General features: G+C 46.2%; 1 protein-coding gene across 1 annotated transcript; it reads left to right on the top strand.

The window, feature by feature from the left end:
- Positions 1 to 4,419: 4,419 nt before the first annotated feature.
- Positions 4,420 to 12,658, top strand: LOC109751005 (uncharacterized). The gene is made up of 5 exons (XM_020309918.4): positions 4,420 to 4,735; positions 5,094 to 5,200; positions 10,645 to 11,481; positions 11,654 to 11,815; positions 12,032 to 12,658. Exons 1-5 carry the CDS (start codon positions 4,663 to 4,665, stop codon positions 12,419 to 12,421), a joined length of 1,569 nt encoding a protein of 522 aa, XP_020165507.1. The 5' UTR covers positions 4,420 to 4,662; the 3' UTR covers positions 12,422 to 12,658.
- The last annotated feature ends 9,680 nt before the right edge of the window (positions 12,659 to 22,338 follow it).

Here is a 22,338-nt window from a genome sequence, read left to right as displayed (position 1 = left end):
TATGTAGGATATTCTGTACGGTACATAACCTCTTTCTTAGATACACTCCAGTTCAGAATAGCAAGGTGGACAAAATACAATAGGTTGAAAAGTGAAGGGCAAGAAACACAAAAGTACATATACTACTGCATGAAATATATTAGGCCTTAAAGTGGCAAATATCTTTTCGAGAGTATAAAGTGGCAAATATCATATTCCTGGGTAAGCCATCTAGTCTATTGCTTCAGTACCATTTAAGTATCTTCTGTGAAGAAATATCCTGAGCAATGAGCTTGTTGGTTGTGAACCCCTTTTCTTCCAGCCTTCCTGTTTTGGTTTTTGATGTTGTACCAGATAGCAGGCGCCTTTTAGTATCTGGTTATGGCGCCACGAGGTCTCTTTGCACCAATGCCTTCTTCGCTTATACTCTCTGTGGATTCGTCATCGCTGGAGTAATAACCAGCAGGATCGTTGCGTGCGGGAATGATGAATATGTCGGAGTGATCAGGAGACCTGAAGCTGACTCTCCTGGCTACGCTGCGTTGGCTCCTCAGAGTAACCCTGTCGATGGAGAAGCTATCCTGGATACTGGGGGAGTTGTCCCCATAAGGGCAATCCAGGTTAAGCGGACGAACCTTCGGGGAATGCCTCCGAGGTGATGGTGCCCCAATCTCATCTCCCTCGAAGCTCTGCTGAGAGTACAGAATATCCTGAAGAGTATCGTGCCTTACTTCTGCCTTGACTATGCTGCTCTCATAGCGCTGCGGCTTCCCTCCAACGCATCTGGCACTGCTCTCGCAACGCTGCGGCTTCCCTCCAACGCATCTGACGCCGCTCTCGCAACGGTGCGGCTTCCCTCCAAGGCATCTGGGCTTGAGTCTGCTGATAATTGCTTTGACATAGCAAGAACCGCATCCCTGTGACCGTGAGCCCATTCCCTCCCTCCTCTCTTAGGTGGTGAAAGGAAGTAGCATATGGCTTAAGCAGTTCATGCTAGCCCCCCCCCTAGCAAATGAGTTTATAGATACGGCATGTGCTTCTGCTTGGTATTTGTTGGGCTTGGCCTTGTCAGACCTTGGTCATGCCAAAGTAGGACAAACCAGGGAGGTTGGAGCAAAGAATACCAAGAAGGGGACATAGAGAACTTAGCTCAGACTAGCATCGGCTATGGTAATTATATTTTACAATTAACCTTATAGTTCGCCTTGGTGCGATTATTGTTGTCATCGCATCCAGTGAGGGATGTAAATCACAATAATCCTGGTCACATTTGGAGTTCAACATAGACATCCGCGGAGAATACGAAGACCTATTTTGGAATCCTGGCTAGAGAATTGTGGATGGTGGGGTTTGGCTATGCAATCTTGTCATTGCCTGTGTTCTTGTGGCTGAGCTGGAACTCCCAGGTGAACACATAGGATATCCACTGCTGCCACTTGTACAGGGTGTATACAAAAACAGAGCCCAAAGTATAGGTTTCTTCACTGTCCTCACGCCGTTGTTATCTAGTCTTCCTGGTATTTTTGCCTTTGGAAGTTTTAAAATTGTTGGATAGTGAAATGCTTGGAAGGTGGAAAGCCTCCTGAATCCGTGGTTAATTAAACCAGTCTTCTTCATAGTACCAACTCTGACATCATCGTTGTTTGAACCCTTTCTGTTCTTGCCTTCTTGGCATTGCATGCATAAATAAAAAAAATCCAGACGATGGTACTGCAACTTGGCAGGTAACTTAATCTGATATGCCCTGATGACAATTAATTTCCTTGGCATGTACTATGATATAATTTCCATGTCCATACATATGGACCATTTGTTTTATGTTCAGTATCATAGTATTTGCTAATTTCATAAATATAAGATGTTTTGGATATTTCAATATGGACCACATACAGACTGAAATGAGTGAACAGACACACTAAAATATGTTTATATACATCCAACTCAGATACAAGTTAGAACATCTTATACTTGTGAACAGAGGGGGTACTGTTTTGTGCAACATACTGCTAAGGTGCTAGAGGGGGTACTGTTTTGTGCAACATACTGCTAAGGTGCTGGAGATGATTTTGCGATTCCCAAGTATGAGGTCTACGAGCATCTGTCTAAACGTCGTTTGATGATCCAGGTGACCATAAGCTCATTTGTTTTCGTTTATACACGAATTTGTATGAAAATCGTCATGAATCATCTATTTGATAAAAAACAGCAAAGTTCAATATCAGTCTTCATGCTTCACAACCACATTGACCGGGGCACTAGCAGCAAGAATGCAAGATCATGGTGGAAGGTTGATGAAACTAAAATTCCGGTCGCATGACGTGCTGCTTGCTGTTGCCATTGCTCATTTGAGTAGGTGTACGATGTAACTCCGTTTTTTTAACCCAAAATGGTGTAATGAATATCTTAAAAAAACAGTTGTGTAATTCAGTTGAACACCCTTGCACCGCATCCGTAGCAAATTGAATAGTGCAATAAGACTTGGAGATTCTATGACGATGTGAAGATTGTTGGTTTCTTGTGACCATCCCTGCAAGTAATTGTCAGACAAATTCTTGTCTCAACCAACAAAATACGCCCTGTGTTTTGAAATGATTGAAATAGTTTCTTTTCTGCACTTTATCGTGCTTAGTGTTGTGGGAGAAGGCCGTCTCAGGCGATTAATTGTTCAGTTAGTCGTTGGCGGTCGCCAAACTATCAAGAATGATGTAAACAATCACCAATCTAGTGTTCTTTTAATGTCTTGCCCAGAAATCCATCTAATCGCCTCTTTTTTTGGTTAATAGAAATGAATTCCTTATTTAATCACAGAACTATACTACACTCATTGTTTCAAAAACACCTATCATTTTATTAACCGTGTTGGTCAATTCTTTATGTTTGACTATGCATCAGAGGAAATATCATAAAAATACAACTTATTATAACTATGCAAAGTATATAATAATTCAACCAAGTGAAAAGTTCTGAACTATATCTAAATATCAACAACTAATTACCTGAGCAATGCTACGTTAAGCTAAAGGTCGATGCTTCTTTTTTCGTAGACGAGGAAGCAGGTCCGATAAGGGCTATCATTTGTGATTCCAAAGGAAGATTCACATTGGTAAAAAAATCACCATGTTCGTAGTGGTGATCGGCTTAGGATGCAATGCGGTCTAAGCGGAATCAGACTCGTCGGAAGTGATAGAAACATGCACATGCCAAGAGGTGTGGTGAAATGATGTTACGGAGATGTTTGCGGTATGTTGTGTGGATTTGAAGCAAGAGATTGGGAAAATCAATCTGCAACATCTCCAAGAGAAGTAAGTGAGGAGGAGAATCATCATCCTTTGGAGACCGTAGTGATGCACGTCTGCTTCCCTCCCTCCGCCTACCACCATCGTCACACCCGCCATGGTTGAATCCTCTCACCACCATCATACCCACTTGCGAACCTACTGGAGTCCTTTCCTCTCTCAGCCCTCTACTCCCAGGTAAGGGAGATCCTCCTCATCCACACATGTGATTGATCATGATGGGTGTCGAGAACGTAATACGTCCTAAACGTCTCTACATTTTTTGTTATATTTCATTACTATACTCATGTCATATAGGCATAGTTTTATCATTTTATGGACTAGCATATTAATTAAGTGTCAACCAATGTTTTTAGTGTTCTTGGTTTAACCGGAAAGGTTATTTTACGAAGATCTAAATTTCTTGGAAAATTGAAAACTAAGTGTTATCTGAAGAATGAAGAGATGGGCCAAAGATCAAGCAGAGTGGCCACTCAGGGCTCGCACGCCCTGGTCCTAGGGTGCGTGGATAGGACGCGTGGGCGGCGTAAGAGGCTCCTCCACTACCTCTTGGACTCCTGGATCATAAATAGATCGAAAACCCTCGTTTTTTCCTTTGACAGTTTTTTGCCGCCACAGAGGGGGGGGGGGGGGGGGGGGACTCTTCTCCCATCTAGGGGAACATCAAGGAAGAAGATGAAGGGGGGGAGGGGCTCTCTTCCCCTCTCTTTCGGTGGCATCGGAATGCTTCAAAATAAAAGATAGAAAATTGTCATTCATTTGTGAAATGTAACAATAACAGTATATGGAGCAACTAATTGTGGGTTACCCCTTGGCTGGGACATCCAACAGACATTTTTCAAGGTGTGGGAGCACACCACGTCACCACGTGGTGCGCCTCAGCGTCGCCACATGTCACATGTTGGACACTTCCTCCATCAGGACGTTTTCTTTTTGGTTTTCTTGGTTTCTATTGACAACAAATGACATACATGCATTGTGCCACTTGTCCCCATAAGAGGATTTTGATGATAACTTTTGCAAAGATTACTTCCTTAACTCATGATTTCACTGTATATTTTCAGAAAAAAATTCCGGTCCAGCCATATTGCTACTGGGCCTCTTAGATGGGCTGGTAAAAGGCAGGCCTCCAGAACGAGGCAGAGGCCCAGCAAGGCCTACTCGCGAAGCTAGCTTAGGGTTTGGTTCACGCTGCTGAGCCCTGCCATAGTGCGCGGCGGCGCCGATCCGGTTTCCTCCCCCGCGAATTCCCTTTGTCCGATTCAAAATCGAAATTGTAACCTGGGACGGCGGGAAGGTGGTCACCTTTGCCGGGTTCAAATAGACAGAGAGAGGGGGGGCAGAACCTGCCCCGATTTCATTCTCGTGTCGGCTTCAGCAGGGTATCATGGGGCTGATGGCGCTCAGCCGGTTGATGTCCATGCGGCAGGATCGGCGCCACCGGAAAATCAAATCCCGTGGTAAGTCGGATCTTTGCCCCTCCCTCCCGTCGCGTCGCCTAAGTTGTTTTTTGTGCAGATATACTAGTATTATGCAGAAAAGACTAGATTTTTACTCTTTCTGCTGTTTGGATATATATAATCCTGCTGTATGTCTGGATATCAAGATATTTATCTCTTTGAGTAACCTATAGATCTCTTTTCTAACCCCAATTCGCACTGGTAAGTAACTGACTCACTGACCAAATGGTGACACAATATTACGGTTCGAGACGACACACCCAGCGTACATTACATACTGAAAACACTACTAGTTTGTTGTTTTCTTTATGTTAATGTCTGCACTTTCCATGACCATGGATGATGTGTCATGTCCTAGGTATGTCGATTGCTTCAGCGGCTAAACGAAAGGGCTTGCCCGGTCGACAAGTTGATAACCCCCGAGGTCGCAAACGGAGAAGGTATTCAGTGCCGGATCTTCCAAAGGTACGCCAATACAACGCTGAGGATTCCTAGCCGAACAATGATATTCAGTGCCAGCCACTCTATTTCACAAATCAATGGAACTGTAGCTAGGCTAAATGTAAGCTGTGACAACATTTTTTAATTAAGGACTTCATTCACTAATTTGTTGTTAAAAGTGTGAAGAGCAAATAACCAGCTTCCTCGGAATGCTGGGCACAAGTATTTAAAACGTTACAACACACATGCTAGGCACGTTTGCTGTACAACCCACAGTTGTAAAAAGAACACTCAATGATTGAGATCATGCGACACATGGGCTTTGAAGACAAATGGTTTCTGGTGGATCAAATGCATCTTCCAATCACTGACCTCCTAGTTCTCGGTATTACTCAATGGTGTGCCTGGCCGTCAATTTGCCTGCTGTAGATCTGTACGACAGGGTGCCCCCCTGTTACCACTCGTATTTGTGCTAGCCGTAGTGGAGTACGATCTTAGCCATGCTAGCATGTGTTAGACAGGCTACACTCATGAAGGAGTTGCTCTTGGATTATGCTGAGTCTACCAGTCTCAAGGTCAGCTTTCAGAAATCAATTTTGGTACCCATAAACATTTTGGATCAGACTACCATGGAATTGGCTGCCATTTTCCAGTGGTCTGTTGGTACTACGCCGTTCACATACCTGAGCCTTCCGATGGGGACGACGCGCCACTCTTGCTGATTTGACGCTCTTGGTTGATCGCTGTCCTTGCTCTCCTATGGTAGCAAGCTGGCGTTGCTCAATTCAGTCCTCACCTCCATTGCATTATACCCCATATGCACCATCAAGGTATCTCCCAAGTTGGTTGAACAATTTGATAAAATCAGGCGCCGATGTCATTGGAGCAAGAAATCTGAACAAGGGGGGAAGTCCAATTTGCTTGCTGCCTGTGATCTCGTGTGTTGCCCCAAAAATCGTGGAGGCCTAGGAAATCTTGATATCAAGGTACAGAACATGGGGCTACTGCTCAAACATCTCCATTGCTTCTATAACAAGCATGACGTGCAATGGATCAACCTTATCTGGTCAACATACTATGGTAATGATGCCTCTCACACTTCTGACCCATGCGGGTCCTCCTGGTGGCGAGATGTGTTCCAGCTTAATGACATTTACGAGGGCTGAAAAATTACAGATTCTTCTTCAAAAACCTGCTGGCTGACGGGGCCTTTGGATGGATCTGGAAATCCCAATGCACTATGAAGCTTAAGATTTTTGCCTGGCTCTTGCTTGCTGATCGCCTTAATACTAGAAAGATGCTTCAGAGAAGGCATTATAATGTTCGGAATGATGTTCATTGCGCACTTTGCACCCTTGCAGTCGAAGAAACAGTGGAGCACCTATATTTTCGTCTATTTAGCGTCGCTTGCTGGGCATTTGTCCGTATTTCCTGGTCTGCTGGTGGTGATAGACTTCGCCTTGTCCACTCCGGGCCGGGAGGCAGGGGTGGTCCTGCCCTTTGTTCATGGAGATATTCGTCATGGCAGCTTGGAGTATTTGGAAAGAACAAATCACCATATCTCCCAAGGGATCGTTCCCTCCCGTCGCTCCTGGATTGCAAGATTCAAGATTGAAGCGACTTCCTGCTGTTATCTCATAGGGCAAACCCTAGGCTAGGCCCTTTTATTTCTGCCTTTGCTAACTCTTTCACCTAGTCCAGTCCTGGTAGAACCAGGGATCCTACCGTACCTGCTCTGTAGGTTGTAGGGGAAGGATGGAGCAGGGCGAGGCGATGAGCGGGCGCGCCGGCGGCTGGGCGCCGTCGCGTAGGAGGAAGATGGCGGCTAGGGTTCCGGCTCCTCTGGGAGCCGGGCAATAGGGATGATAATATTCTTATTGCTTGATTCCAAAAAGAGTCTTACAGCCTATATTTATAACCTAGATAACTTGCAGAAGAATTAACCTAAGATAACTTGCATAAGAATTAACCTAAGATAACTTGTGGGCTAAGATTGCCCGGTGGGCCTAGCTAAACCGGCCATAACACTTCTCCCCGCCTGCACAAACAGCTCGTCCTCGAGCTGTAAGGTGGGGAAGCGCTTGCGGAACTCCTGGAGGCGATCAACCAGCGTCAAACACCTTCTCGACAGCTGGGGTGGCCAGGTCGACGGTGACGGCGTCCTCCGGAATGTAGTCTGCAATCTCCAGGTAGAAGAGTCGCGGGCAGGCATGGCTGGGCGTGTAGGGCTCGTCGCAGTTGAAGCACAACCCTTGGCGGCGACGCTCGAGTAGCTCGGCTGAGGTGAGCCGGCGGAACGGGCGCGCCGCGGTCGCGGCGAGGGGTGCCGCAGAAGCCTGCGCAGGCCGACCCTGCGCGGAATCTGGCCCGGGTAGCAACCCAGCGGTCCGGGACGGTGATTCCTGCTGGATGGCCACCGCGCGGCGCTCGAACGCGCGGGCGTAGTACATGGCCGACTGGAAATCCTGGGGGCCCCGAAGCTCGACGTCCACGCGGATGTGATTCGGAAGTCCACCGACAAAGAGGTCAGCCCGCTGCTGCGCCGTCACACCCGACGCATGGCATGCCAGGGCCTGGAAACGGTCGGCGTAGTCCTGCACCGTGGAGGTGAAGGGAAGGCGGCCGAGCTCCGCTAGGCGGCTCCCGCGAACCGGAGGCCTAAAGCGAAGGAGGCAGAGCTCGCGGAAGCGCTCCCAAGGGGGCATAGCGCCCTCGTCCTGCTCGAGGGCGTAATACCAGGTCTGTGCCGCGCCGCGGAGGTGGTACGAGGCGAGCCAGGTACGCTCCGATGCGAGGGTGCGCTGCCCGCGAAAGAACTGGTCGCACTGGTTGAGCCAGTTGAGGGGGGTCCTCCGTGCAGTCATAGGTGGCGAAGTCGATCTTGGCGAACCGCGGCGGTGTCTGGGTCGGAGCGCCGTGTCGAGCTGGCTCAGAGGTGCGGAGCAGCGAGGCGGGTGGCGCCTGGTCGGAGTACTCTGGGTAGGGACCGGCGGAACCGGATGGCCCACCGAACCGCGGGAACGGAGTCGGCTGTTCGGGGGCCGTGGTGTAGACCGGCGATGGCGAAGACCCAGCCGCCCACGCTGGAAGTGGCGACGGGGAGGGCGAAAACTGGACCTGATGGATCGGGAGGCCGGTCGGCGAGGGTACCCCTGAGCTGGGCAGGGCGGCGCCGGTGGGTGCAGCGGCAGCAGCGGGGGCTGGACGGGGGCAGCGGCTGCCGGGGACGGCAACGGCTGCAGGTGCCAGAGGGGCGCCGTCGATGGTGGCGGTGGCAGATGCCACAGGCCCGCGGCGGCTGGTGGTGGCCTGCTGGAGTTCCCCGTCTGGAACGGCAACAGCGGGGGCCCGCCACCTGCAGGTGCGCCCGGAAACAGCCACGGCGCAAGGTGGCCGTAGGTGGCGATCGGCGCAGCCGGCGGGAGGCCGTACGCTCCTGCCATGTACTGGTGGTACTGGTGCATGTGGAGCCCTTGGACGGCCGTCACGAGCTGCTGCAGCGTGCTGGTCATCTGTTCCGGCGTGAAGACGGCGGCTGGCGGCGGCGCGGAAGTGATGGGGGCCGGCGGTGGTGACGTGCCCGTGGTGGTGACCGGGCCGACAGCGTGGGGGCCCCGGCGGTGGTCATCGGGGCGGACGTCATCGGTGCGGTGGTCATCGGCGCGGAGGTGGAGACGGGCAGCGGCGGTGATGGTGTTGACGAAGACATGATCGGACCCAAGTCTCTGGATACCAAATTGGTAGAACCAGGGATCCTACCGGACCTGCTCTGTAGGTTGTAGGGGAAGGATGGAGCGGGGCGAGGCGATGAGCGGGCGCGCCGGCGGCTGGGCGCCGTCGCGTAGGAGGAAGATGGCGGCTAGGGTTCCGGCTCCTCTGGGAGCCGGGCAATAGGGATAATAATATTCTTATTGCTTGATTCCAAAAAGAGTCTTACAGCCTATATTTATAACCTAGATAACTTGCAGAAGAATTAACCTAAGATAACTTGCATAAGAATTAACCTAAGATAACTTGTGGGCTAAGATTGCCCGGTGGGCCTAGCTAAACCGGCCATAACAAGTCCCCCCCCCCCCCCCCCCCCCCCCCTAATGTAATTTTTTTTGTCCACTAATCCATCCACCCCCTGGAGGAACGCATAGACCAAGTTTTACCTCCTTGTGGTATAAATTATTTATTTACATAATTCTGACATCTCTTATGACTGTTAATCTAATAAAACAAGTTGTAGCAGCATAATGAATGTGGCTACCTTTCTGTAATTTTATCAATTACCAAAGTCATAAAAGATATCAGAATTATCTAAATAAACAATGTATATACCACAAGACGGTAAAACTTGCTCCATGCGTTTCTCCAGAGTCATCATATGTTTCATATCACTTTAATTGCCTGTTCCACGTTCTGAATAGATTGGTTCTGCATCCTGAATAGATTGGTTTGTCACCTCACTGAAACCTTGTATCTGATCCTTGCCGCAGAAAACAGTCCAGCCATGATCTCAATGGCAAGCAGGCACTTTCTAGCCTAACTAGCACAGTCTACAGATTATTTCTGAGTACTTGATTATTTGTCTGAAGACAAATGGTCCTAATTGAAGGAACAAGCGATATTTCTTCCATGATTATGTAAGCCAGAGCTTTTGCCAATCTTTAGTCCAACTCTCCCTTCTTAAATTCACACGTCTTTATCTTTCAAATGTTCTTTCCTCCAACATTCTCTGAAGCCTTCTTGCTACCTTCTGTATGCTTCTTTGCACGATTCGCCTCCTGGCCAAACATTTACTGTCAGTTTCATTCTTGCTGCTTAAGTGACAGTCTCTAGTTTGTCCTTTTCTGAATCACAAAATTAAAGCCAACAAGTTCAGCAATTTCGGTTAAATCTTAGTCACTGAAAAAAATCAAATACAAGTTAAGAAGCCTACCTAGAGCTACTTTACATAGAATTCCTCTCATACTGTCTTAATGAGCCTAGAAGCATACAATTACGCACTTTCAGAGTTCCAGAACTTCAAGAACTGGCAAAGTTATCTGTTTTGATAAACTTGAGCGCAAGTGTGATATTTCACTACATTGTTGAAGTTATTTTCTGGAACATGTTTCTTCATGGAAAAAAAATAGATGGTGTGCTTCTGCACATTTATCCTACTTCCATAATTCCCACTAGAGCATGGGCTTCAGTGTTATGCCTTTTAGGAACAAGTAATACCGCTGTTTAGTGAATAAAACAGGCCACATTTTAGGAAGGCCACTAATGACACTGTCAAGAAAACCATTTCTTGATGTAATGCTTAATTTACCCACCACAATCGCATTCTGTTTTGCTATTTAACACTGTAATACAGCAGACGTTTCACATAGCACCTGGCGCGTGATACTACTGCATATGGTCCTATTTCCCCCTGGTTAAAGGATCCACTTGCCTATACAATTCCAGTGTTAGCTTTTCTCCTGTTCTTGTGTTTGCAGGACATCTGGCATGATATACTGTCCCTGCTGCCACTGACTGATGCTGCTCGAGCTGGCTGTGTGTCTCAAACATTTCGGAGCTCCTGGAGATGCCATCCCCACCTCACCCTAAATAGTGAAACACTGGGCCTGATTGGAAATGCATGTCGAAGAGAGGAACTGGGGCGGATTTTCACCAACAGAGTTGACCACATTATGAAAAGACACTCGGGCGGTGTGAAGACATTCAAGCTTCGCTACTGTGGTTCTTTTTTTGACAGCAGTTACCTCAACAGGTGGCTTGAGATTGCTGTTACTCCTGGGATTGAAGAAGTCATACTTTCAATGCCTGCAGGATGCAACACAGTTAATTACGACTTCCCATGCTCAGTTTTACTCAATGGGAGTGGAAACTCGATTCGACATCTTAACCTCAACCGTTGTGCTTTCCATCCCACAGCGGGACTTGGTTGCTTGACAAGGCTGCAACTGTATCAGGTGCACATTACGGGAGATGAGTTAGGACACCTTCTTTCCAACTCTCTTGCTATGGAAGAGCTGAATCTGAATCGTTGTGACAAGATCATCTGCCTCAAGATACCTTCCCTGCTACATCGGCTCAAGTGCCTGACAGTGTTTCGTTGCACAGCTCTGGAAGTGATAGAGAATAAAGCTCCAAATGTTTGCGCTGTTCACATTGATGGCGCCCTAGAGAAACTTGCAGTTGGAGATTTATTGCAAGTGAAAGAACTACAAATGCTGCATGTCGATGAATCTAACCTTGTTCATTATGCTCGTTCCAAGCTTCCATTCATTATGCCAAATCTTGAATTCCTCAGCGTATGTTCGGCTGAAGAGGTATATTCTCAAACTTCAGTTTTTCCTTTATTGTTTTGATGAAAGGATGGCTAGCAGTACATTTGATTGTCAGATGCAGGCACTATTCATATAGCAGTAGTCGTGTCATGGAATATGTTTAACCTTTTTTAGGGAAGAAGTATTTAACCTAGACCTATTCATCTATATGCAGATGTTCAGTACGCCACTCTTAGCTGTCAAACTCCTGTACCTTAAGAACCTGCAGATCTTTCTTGATGATGGACAGCTGGGGGGATTTTCGCCAGCCTATGATTATTTTTCTCTAGCTTATTTTCTGGATGCTTGTCCTGTCCTGGAGAACTTTATCTTGGGTGTAAGTCACTTCTCCTCTACTACTTATGTTCCTAAATGTAAGACGTTTTGGCAGTTTAATTTAAACCTAAATGTAAGATGTTTTTGGCAGTTTAATTTAAACTGCCAAAACGTCTTATATTTAGGAACAGAGGGTGTGCTTTCAACTATGATATCTAGTCTCTGCATGCTGTCGAACCATTTAACTCTAGCGTGTGTTGTGTTCCTATGGATGCAGGTATCACAGACTCGAGTAAAGCATGAATTGATTTCTGCTGGAGACTCAAGCATGAGACGGATACCAGGACATCAGTATTGCAACATGAAGAATGTCAGTATAATGGGCTTCTGCTCTGCAAAGAGCATGGTCGGACTAACCTGCCATATTCTTGAGAATGCAACTTCACTCGAGTGCCTTATGTTGGACACTGTATATGATAATCGGGAAGACACTGATGGATGTTGTGTCGAGGGATCTCCTGGTGAATGCCGCCCGATAGGCAGGAGTATGATCATGCACGCCCACAAAGGTCTATGGGCTATTGAAAAATATGTTGTGGAGAAAGTTCCATCCACAGCCAAGTTAAATGTTAAGAAGCTATGCAGCCGCTGCCATAAAATCACATGAGTTGTGCAGCTCTGCAACCGTTCCATCCTACTCCCTTGGTTCCTAAATATAAGCCTTTTTAGATATTCCAATTATGGAGCAAAATGAGTGAATCTGCACCCTAAAATATGTTTATAGATCCGTATGTACTCTGTATTAAAATATCTAAAAAGGCTTATATTTAGAAACGGAGGGAGTATTTGACTAAATTTTCCTCCTGTACCTTAGTCAAGGAAGCAATCTACTAGTGGTGTTGTACGCAGCCTTCCTCACGCATCACTTGCTGGGCCTCGGTCAGCTTTGCCGCCCGCTTGACGGAGTCCACGGACTTGAGCCCTTGATCATCACCTGGACCCTCCTGCGGGTGATACGGTTGGCGATGAGCCGGCCCGTTCCAGCAACGGTCCAGACCTTCTCAGGGACATCTACGCTGGGCATTTTTGAATTCGATAGCCGTTTGGAATGTTGCAGGAAATCAACATTACAGGGATTTTGTAGCCGAACGGCGACCGGAGCAAAGAGGAGGGCATTGGATGTGTTGGAAATATGAGTAAATTACTACGAGATTTAATCCGAATAAATAAGAAATAGATCATGACAGCAATAGTAGAGATTAAACTAATCATGCGAACTAGCATAGTAGATGAACATATCACATCTAGGGCACATACTAGAAACATGAAGTCTACCATGATCTCGAACAGGAAGGATAGAATCACATACGGTGCAGCGGGAGCGGCACCGCCAGCGTTGACGTTGTCGCCCATGTCGTTGAGGATGAGGTTGTCGAGGTCGGGGAAGAAGTCGTCGTTCGTGAAGTTGTCGCTGCCAGCAGTCGGGTGAGTGCGCTCCCCAAAAACCTGATCGCCCCTCTCTCGTACAGGATCACGAGAGGCGGGGTTCCGGAGGCCTGCTCTCCCTTCTCCCCGTGCACGCCGAAAGGAGGGATGGAGAAGACTTGCTTGGCGGCGCAATGATCTGGAATGGTGGTGAGAAACCATACGAAGCAGCGTAGACGTCTGCCTGACTATATAGTGATATAGACAACGTGCATAGCTCTGTCCTCGGCTCGGCTCAATCCCGCAACCCGCGGCGCGGCGCGTCGTGACGAGGCGTGGCGAGGCGAGCGAGGAGGAGGAGCGCGCGTGTAGGTTTTCTCTTCTCATGCTCATACAAGTGGTAGAAGAGCTCACCTTATAAAGAGGTGCAAGTCTCTCTCAACTTCCGTGGTGGGACTAAATTCTAGTCTCACTCACTCCACTCACATGTGTGCATGAATGGGCCAAGAGAATTTCAGAATTTTAGTTGGGCTTTGGGCCAAAGGCCTACTACCAAAATTCCAACAATCCCCCACAAAGTCTCATTGGCACATCTCATCATTTAGTTCCAAAACATTGTTTGTATACCGGTGCTTAGTGGAGACTGTGAAGTTGAACTTCCACTTAGAGTTTCATGCTATACTAGATCACAACTTGAATAGTGGACTATGCCTTAAACTACAAGTTTTCTGTGAAACTAGTTTCACACAAATTCTTGACCGATATGGGCTGCCGCAAGGCTTCCCCGCGGGTGGAGCGTATACGTCATACTCCAGGGCCTTTCATGAATTTATTAGAGAACACCCAATTCTCACAGACTGCGACGTTAACAGTCAAATTCATATAGGTGTGTTCCTCAGGAGATGTTCTGCAGGACAACATCTCTGCTTACCTGAATAAGCCACTTGAAACACATTAAGATAAGTATCAACCTGCCATGCAGATCAGGAGAGTATTGCATCTTCACGGAGTGGGATAATTAATATAGGGATACTCTCCTCCCAGCTGACCAACAGCTTGTCTCCCACTTCTACTTCACGGGATCTCCGATCACATAGAGTGGGTTACCACTATGGACAAATCATGCGGTGGGTCTCAGACCCATCTCCATCGATGCATTATCTATCACATTACGTGATAGACCCTTTGTGAAGGGATCTGCCAAGTTTTTCGACGTTTGTATATAATCCAACGTAATAACTCCGGAGTTCCTTAATTTTTTGACAGATTTTAGTCTCCTCTTCACATGCCTTGAGGACTTCATATTGTCCTTAGAACTGTTTATCTTGACGATCACAGTTTGATTATCACAGTTCATCAGGATAGGGCGTATTGGTTTTTCAACCATAGGTAAGTCCATCAAGAGCTCACGAAGCCACTCTGCTTCAACAGTGGCAATGTCTAATGCTGTGAGTTCTGCTTCCATAGTTGACCTCATTAAGATGGTCTGCTTGGAAAACTTCCAGGAAACAGCGCCACCACCAAGTGTAAAAACATAACCACTTGTGGCCTTAATCTCATCAACATCAGATATCCAGTTTGAGTCACTATAACCCTCCAGTACCCTTGGATACCCGGTGTAGTGAATCCCATAGCTCGCAGTGCCTTTCAAATAGCGCATAACTCTCTCAAGCGCATGCCAATGATCATCTCCTGGTTTTGACACAAACCGACTCAGCTTGCTCACAGCGAAAGAGATGTCAGGCCTCGTGGCACTCGCCAAATACATAAGCGAGCCAATAATCTGAGAATACCTCAGTTGATCCCTAGCAATCCGTCGATTCTTTCGAAGCAACACAGTAGCATCATATGGAGTTGGAGAAGGCGTGCAGTCGCTATACCCAAAACGACTCAAGACCTTTTCCACATAGTGAGACTGAAGCAGTGTGATCCCACCATTCTCATCTCTCAACAGCTTGATGTTTAAGATAACATCAGCTACTCCTAGATCCTTCATCTCAAAGCAACGAGATAAGAAATCCTTAACCTCCTTGATTAAATCAAGTTTGGTTCCAAAGATCAGTATGTCGTCGACATACAGACAAAGAATAACTCCTTCGCCCCCTCCATGGCGATAGTACACACACTTGTCACCATCGTTTACTACAAAGCCGGCAGCAGTTAACGTTCTTTCGAACTTCTCATGCCACTCCTTAGGAGCTTGTTTAAGGCCATATAAAGACTTTAATAACTTGCACACCTTTCCTTCCTGACCAGGTACTACAAAACCATCTGGCTGATCCATGTAAATTTCCTCCTTCAACTCTCCATTGAGGAAAGCCGTCTTAACGTCCATTTTTTTGAGGGGGAAGATAGTAGGAGAGGCTCCTATTGTTTTTGTATATATTCAACTATCAAGGGGTGTTACACATGTTACAAGTTTGTATCTCTCCCCCCACACAACAGGTACATGTTGGCGGGGGGGGGGGGGGGGCAGACAGTTTTGCTAAAAGCTAATCTACAAGGGTGTGAAGCTGAGATAGTGCGGCCTCAAACGAGGTTGTTACAAATGGTGGCAATAATGCCAACCTGTTCCTCACGTACCCTATAACGCAAGAGATCGAAGTCTCCCAAGAACCTTTCCAGCCAGCTTGTTTGGGAGGGCGTCACCCCTCTGAAATGCTTGTTATTCCTTTCTTTCCAGAGACTCCAAGCGGCTGTGAAGAAGATTTCCACAAAGAGGGGTCTGCGGGAGGTGTCTCTGGCGTTGAGGACCACGTCAAGGCGCGAGGGCAAAGCTGGCTAGTCAATATCAAGTTTTCTCCAGCAGGCGTGACTAAATGAGCAAGTGAAAATCATATGGTCCACCGTTTCCTCAATGTTTTGCCCGCAAAGTAGGCAATTAAGATCATCCCCAATATTATAGTGTCTTCGTTTGAGCATATTGCGAGTGTTTAGCCTGTCATGCAGAAGTAACCAACCGAAGACTTTAATCTTCATGGTGCACTTTGAGCTCCAGAGGAGTTGGAAGAAGCGGTGTGTTTGCATCTCCCGAAAGCAGAACTTGTAATAGACAGCCACTTTGAAGTCAGATTTACCCCAAATATAGTGCCATATGTCATTGTTGGTTGTTGAGGGTTGCAATCTGGCAATCATTTGGATGCCGCGTACCTCTTCGAATGCCTCCGGCAAGAGCGGAAGATGAAAGGTTGCATGCAGTGATGTGCTTTCCAAGAAGTTTTTCACAGAGACATCTTCACGCAGAATGTAAGAAAATGCTCTAGGATGGGAAGTTTCCAGGGTCTCATCCAACCATAAGTCTTTCCAAGCAAGAGCAGTCGTGCCATCGACCACCTGGACACGACTCACCCCCCTGTATTTAGGAGTAAGCTTGAGAACGTCACGCCACCAGAAGGATCCCATTGCGTCAGATGCATGTGGGATTTTGTCGGAGTAATAAGTGTTCCAAATAAGCTGCACCTAGGGGACATCTTTCTTGTTGTAAAATTTGTGTAAGAATTTTAGGAGCAGAGCTTCGTTTTGGGTGGAAAGATTGATCACTCCGAGGCCGCCTTGTTTTTTAGGTCTGCAAACCAGAGCCCAAGCTGCCAGCGAGTTGCACTTATCTCCTTGCTCGGTTTTCTTCGTCCAGAGGCATCTACGTCTGATTTTGTCAAGCATCTCCAAGATCTTAGGGTGAATCTTGAGGGTACACAAGGCGTAGATGAGCAGAGAGGTAACCGAAGCATTCAACCAGGAGAGTTTGCCTCCATATGACATCATGGAGATGGTGGCTGTGAGGCGACGTTCGGTGCTGCAGACAAGTGGCATAAGATCATCAACCGTGGGTTTGGAGATGCCCATGGGTAGACCCAGGTACGTGAAAGGCATAGAGCCAATGTTGCACCCAAATATTTGAGCCAGATCAGTTGCCTCCGCTGAGTCAAGGTTGATGGGAATCAAAGTGGACTTATGAAAGTTGATCTTGAGCCCAACAGAGGAAGCATAGTCGGACATGATTTGCTTGATTAGGGTGGCTTGTCGAGGGCAGGCTGGCAAGGCCAGGATCGTGTCATCGGCATATTGGATGATAGGGTAATCTATCTATCCCATGCATGGGAATGGAAGATCAATCAGACCCCGTCTAAAGGCATCGTTGATTGCTGCTTGTAGCAAGTCTGCCGCTAGAACGAACAAAAGCGGTGAAAGGGGTCACCTTGGCGGACTCCACATTTGATGAACGAGAAGACCATGTGAGGCAGCCAGTGATAGTAGCACCCGAATTGTGGTCAGTCTAGCCATGGGTGAGTAAGTATCAAATACGTCTTCACCTTCTTTTTGGGTATAACCCTTAGCCACAAGCCGTGCCTTGTACTTTTCAATCGTACCATCAGGTCTAAGCTTCTTCTTGAACACCCACTTACATCCTACAGGTTTGCACCCATAAGGATGGTCAGTGATCTCCCAGGTTCCGTTAGCTAAGATGGAATCCTTCTCGCTACGAACAACTTCCTTCCAGTAGTCAGCATCATGAGATGCATAGGCTTCTGAAATAGTCCTGGGTGTGTCATAGACAAGGTACACAATGAAATCATCACCAAAGGACTTTGCAGTCCTCTGTCTCTTACTCCTCACAGGAGTTCCATTGTCACCCTCAATAGGATTCTCAACGTGTTCCATCGCAATGGTGGGTTCAGGAATTACAACGAATTCCTCACTACATGGAGTAGGTATCTCCTAGTTTGATGAACTCGACATATCCTTCATAGGAAATATGTCCTTAAAGAAAGTCACATCATTCGACTCCATAATCGTACCAACATGCATGTCGGATACCTCAGATTTTATTATCAAAAATCTATAGCCAACGCTATGAAAAGCATAGCCCAGAAGAACACAATCCACGATTTTTGGTCCAAGCTTGCGCTTCTTGGGAATTGGTATATTGACTTTCGCCAAACAACCCCAAGTACGTAGGTAAGAGAGTTTCAATCTTTTCCTTTCCCATTCCTCAAATGTAGTCATGGTCTTATGCTTTGCGGGAACTCGGTTTAGGACATGACGCGCAGTCATTAGCGCCTCCCCCCACCATTCCTTGGAAAGACCCGATGTGTCTAACATGGTGTTAACCATATCAGTTAGAGCTCGGTTCTTTCTTTCGGCTACCCCATTTGACTGAGGTGAGTAGGGAGGCGTCCTCTCATGGATTATACCATGTTCCGCACAAAATAGATCAAATTCATTGGAAAAATACTCTCCACCACGATCGGACCTAAGCCGTTTACTTTTTCGATCAAGTTGGTTCTCTGCCTCAGCTTTATAGTTTTTGAAGAAAGTTAAAGCCTCATCTTTTGATTTCAGAGGATACACATAACAATATCTAGTGGAGTCATCAATCAACGTCATGAAGTATCTCTGTCCACCTTTTGTCAACACGCCATTCATCTCACAAAGATCAGAATGTATAAGGTCTAGTGGCGCCAAGTCTCTTGCCTCTGCAGTCTTATGGGACTTGCGAGGTTGCTTAGCTTGCACACATACTTGGCACTTGGAGCCTTTGACAGTAGAGATTTTCAGAATTAAATTCATATTGGCTAGCCGCGTCATGCAACCAAAGTTAATATTACAAAGTCGTGAATGCCAAATATCAGACTCATTATTGTGGCGAACATTATTAATAACTTTAGTGCAAATATCTGACAAAGATAGGCGGAACAAGCCTCCGCACTCATAGCCTTTTCCAACAAATTGTCCACACTTAGAAATTACAACTTTATTGGATTCGAAAACCAACTTAAAACCATCTCGACATAAACGGGAACCGCTAACGAGATTTTTATTGATGGACGTCACATGATGAACGTTCTTCAGACGCACGGTCTTCCCCGAAGTAAACTTCAGATCGACCGTACCAACACCTCGAATGATGGCATGTGACCCGTTCCCCATCAGCACGGGAGAAGTCCCTGTGACCTGGTAAGAAGAAAACATGGTGGCATCAGCACGAACATGTACATTGGCACCGGTGTCAATTAACCAATCAAGAGATTAAAATACTGAAAGGATGGTAGGAAGAATACCGTAACAGATTCCTTCATATCAGTATCACCGATGACAACATTAGCGGACTTGCCGCTCTTCTCATGTTCGCGCTCCTCAAAGCGGTTAGGACATTTCGGAGCCCAGTGATTAGGATCACCGTAGACATGGCAAAGTCCCTTCCCCTTCTTATGAGAATTCTTCTTGAAGTTGGTAGAATGTGATGGCTTGTTCTTTGTATCAAACTTGCCTTTGCCCTGAGTTTTGTTCTTGTTGTTTTTGAACTTGTTGGGCTAGAAGTTCTTCTTCTGTACCATGTGGGCACTAGAAGCTCACTCAGCAACTCGAGCACGTGTGTCCTTTGCTCTCGCCTTCTCTTCAACATCAAGAGTACCAATGAGATCCGCAACGGAAAACTCCTGTCTCTTGTGTTTCAGGGAAGTAGCAAAATTGTTCCACGAAGGTGGAAGCTTGGCAATGATGCCTCCGGCAACAAATTTGTCCGGCAACACACACTTGAAGTAGTCAAGTTCTTTTGCGAGCGACTGTATCTCATGAGCCTGCTGTACAATGATACGTCTCCAACGTATCTATAATTTTTGATTGCTCCATGCTATATTATCTTCTGTTTTGGACATTTTGGGCTTTATTATACACTTTTATATTATTTTTGGGACTAACCTATTAACCGGAGGCCCAGCCCAGAATTGCTGTTTTTTTTGCCTATTTCAGAGTTTCGCAGAAAAAGAATATCAAATGGAGTCCAAACGGAATGAAACCTTCGGGAACGTGATTTTCGGAACGAACGTGATCCAGAGGACTTGGACCCTACGTCAAGACTTCAACCAGGAAGCCACGAGGTAGGGGGGCGCGCCTACCCCCCAGGCGCGCCCTCCACCCTCGTGGGCCCTATGTTGCTCCACCGACGTACTCCTTCCTCCTATATATACCTACGTACCCCCAAACTACCAGATACGGAGCCAAAAACCTAATTCCACAGCCGCAACCTTCTGTACCCGTGAGATCCCATCTTGGGGCCTGTTCCGGAGCTCCGCCGGAGGGGGCATCGATCACAGAGGGCTTCTACATCAACACCATAGCCTCTCCGATGATGTGTGAGTAGTTTACCTCAAACCTTCGGGTCCATAGTTATTGGCTAGATGGCTTACTCTCTCTTTTTGGATCTCAATACAATGTTCTCCCCCTCTCTTGTGGAGATCTATTCGAGGTAATCTTCTTTTTGCGGTGTGTTTGTTGAGACCGATGAATTGTGGGTTTATGATCAAGTTTATCTATGAACAATATTTGAATCTTCTGAATTCTTTTATGTATGATTGGTTATCTTTGCAAGTCTCTTTGAATTATCAGTTTGGGTTGGCCTACTAGATTGATCTTTCTTGCAATGGGAGAAGTGCTTAGCTTTGGGTTCAATCTTACGGTGTCCTTTCCCAGTGACAGTAGGGGCAGCAAGGCACGTATTGTATTGTTTCCATCGAGGATAACAAGATGGGGTTTATATCATATTGCATGAGTTTATCCCTCTACATCATGTCATCTTGCTTGAAGCATTACTCTGTTCTTATGAACTTAATACTCTAGATGCATGCTGGATAGCGGTCGATGTGTGGAGTAATAGTAGTAGATGCAGGCAGGAGTCGGTCTACTTGTCTCGGACGTGATGCCTATATACATGATCATACCTAGATATTCTCATAACTATGCTCAATTCTGTCAATTGCTCAACAGTAATTTGTTCACCCACCGTAAAATTCTTATGCTCTTGAGAGAAGTCACTAGTGAAACCTATGGCCCCGGGTCTATTTTCCATCATATTAACCTTCCAACAACAAGCTATTTCCATTGCCGTTTTTATTTTACTTTCTTTACTTTGCACTTTATCACAAAAACACCAAAAATATTATCTTATCATATCTATCAGATCTCACTCTCGTAAGTGACCGTGTAGGGATTGACAACCCCTTATCGCGTTGGTTGCGAGGATTTATTTGTTTGTGTAGGTGCAAGGGACTCGTGCGTGGCCTCCTACTGGATTGATACTTTGGTTCTCAAAAACTGAGGGAAATACTTACGCTACTTTGCTGCATCACCCTTTCGTCTTCAAGGGAAAACCAACGCAATGCTCAAGAGGTAGCAAGAAGGATTTCTGGCGCCGTTGCCGGGGAGGTCTACGCAAAAGTCAACATACCAAGTACCCATCACAAACCCTTATCTCCCGCATTACATTATTTGCCATTTGCCTCTCGTTTTCCTCTCCCCCACTTCACCCTCGCCGTTTTATTCGCCCTCTCTTTTCGTTTGTCGCTTTCTTGCTTGCCTTGTCATCATGGCTAGTCCTTTATCTTCTTCGTTGTCTCGCGAGAATGAAGTTCTCAATTTTAAACAAAGGGAGGGAGAAAATCTAAAAGACGCTTGGTATAGAATTTGCAATGCTCAAAATAGATCTACTAGGAAGCAATCTACTTCCGTTCTTCTCCGCAATTTTTATGTAGGCGCTAATCCTTGGTATAGATATATTCTTGACACCATTACTGGAGGGAATTTCTTGGGTAGCCATACTTTTGACTCTTATAATGCTATGATAGATTTGTTTGGCTCACCACCTCTTTTGGTTAATGGAACTATTTTAACTTTGGAGCATGTAATGCAAAGACTTGAAATTATTGAAAATAAAGTTGCTTCCGTAGAGTTAATTGAAAATCTGGATAAAAAGATCCACAACAAAATTACCCAATATGGATCTAAAGTAGGAGTCACTTTGAAAAATATTAAGGAGAAGGAACCCATAGTTAATGAAAGAATAAATCAAGATTCCAATAGAATCGATAAACTTGAGGGTATCATTACCAACTTGGGAACCGCTTTTTCTTCCGTAAAGAATACTCCAAGTCCTCCAACTAAAATTGCCAAGCTTATGTATGTTCCTAAAAACAAGGGTGAATCCTCTAGTAAGGAAACTGCGGATCTCAAATCTATAAGTATTCATCCCAATCTTTTTGCTATCATTAAGGAACCATTTGCTACAAATGAATTTTTCGATTTTATTCCTAGAAGTTTGATAATTAATAAAAAGAAAGAAGCTCCTAAGGGTGGTAGATGTCTTATTAAAGAGTTTCCTACCAA

The sequence above is a fragment of the Aegilops tauschii genome, chromosome 5 (genome assembly GCF_002575655.3).
Source record: "Aegilops tauschii subsp. strangulata cultivar AL8/78 chromosome 5, Aet v6.0, whole genome shotgun sequence".
Lineage (NCBI taxonomy): Eukaryota > Viridiplantae > Streptophyta > Magnoliopsida > Poales > Poaceae > Aegilops > Aegilops tauschii.
The sequence above is the reverse complement of the archived record's forward strand: the minus strand, read 5'-3'. Positions and strand labels throughout refer to the sequence as shown.

Coding starts and splice junctions, on each gene's coding strand:
- LOC109751005 (XM_020309918.4), top strand. CDS start 4,663: ATGGGGCTGATGGCGCTCAGCCGGTTGATGTCCATGCGGCAGGATCGG. Junction 11,482..11,653: donor GCGTATGTTCGGCTGAAGAG/GTATATTCTCAA, acceptor ATCTATATGCAG/ATGTTCAGTACGCCACTCTT. Junction 11,816..12,031: donor TGGAGAACTTTATCTTGGGT/GTAAGTCACTTC, acceptor CTATGGATGCAG/GTATCACAGACTCGAGTAAA.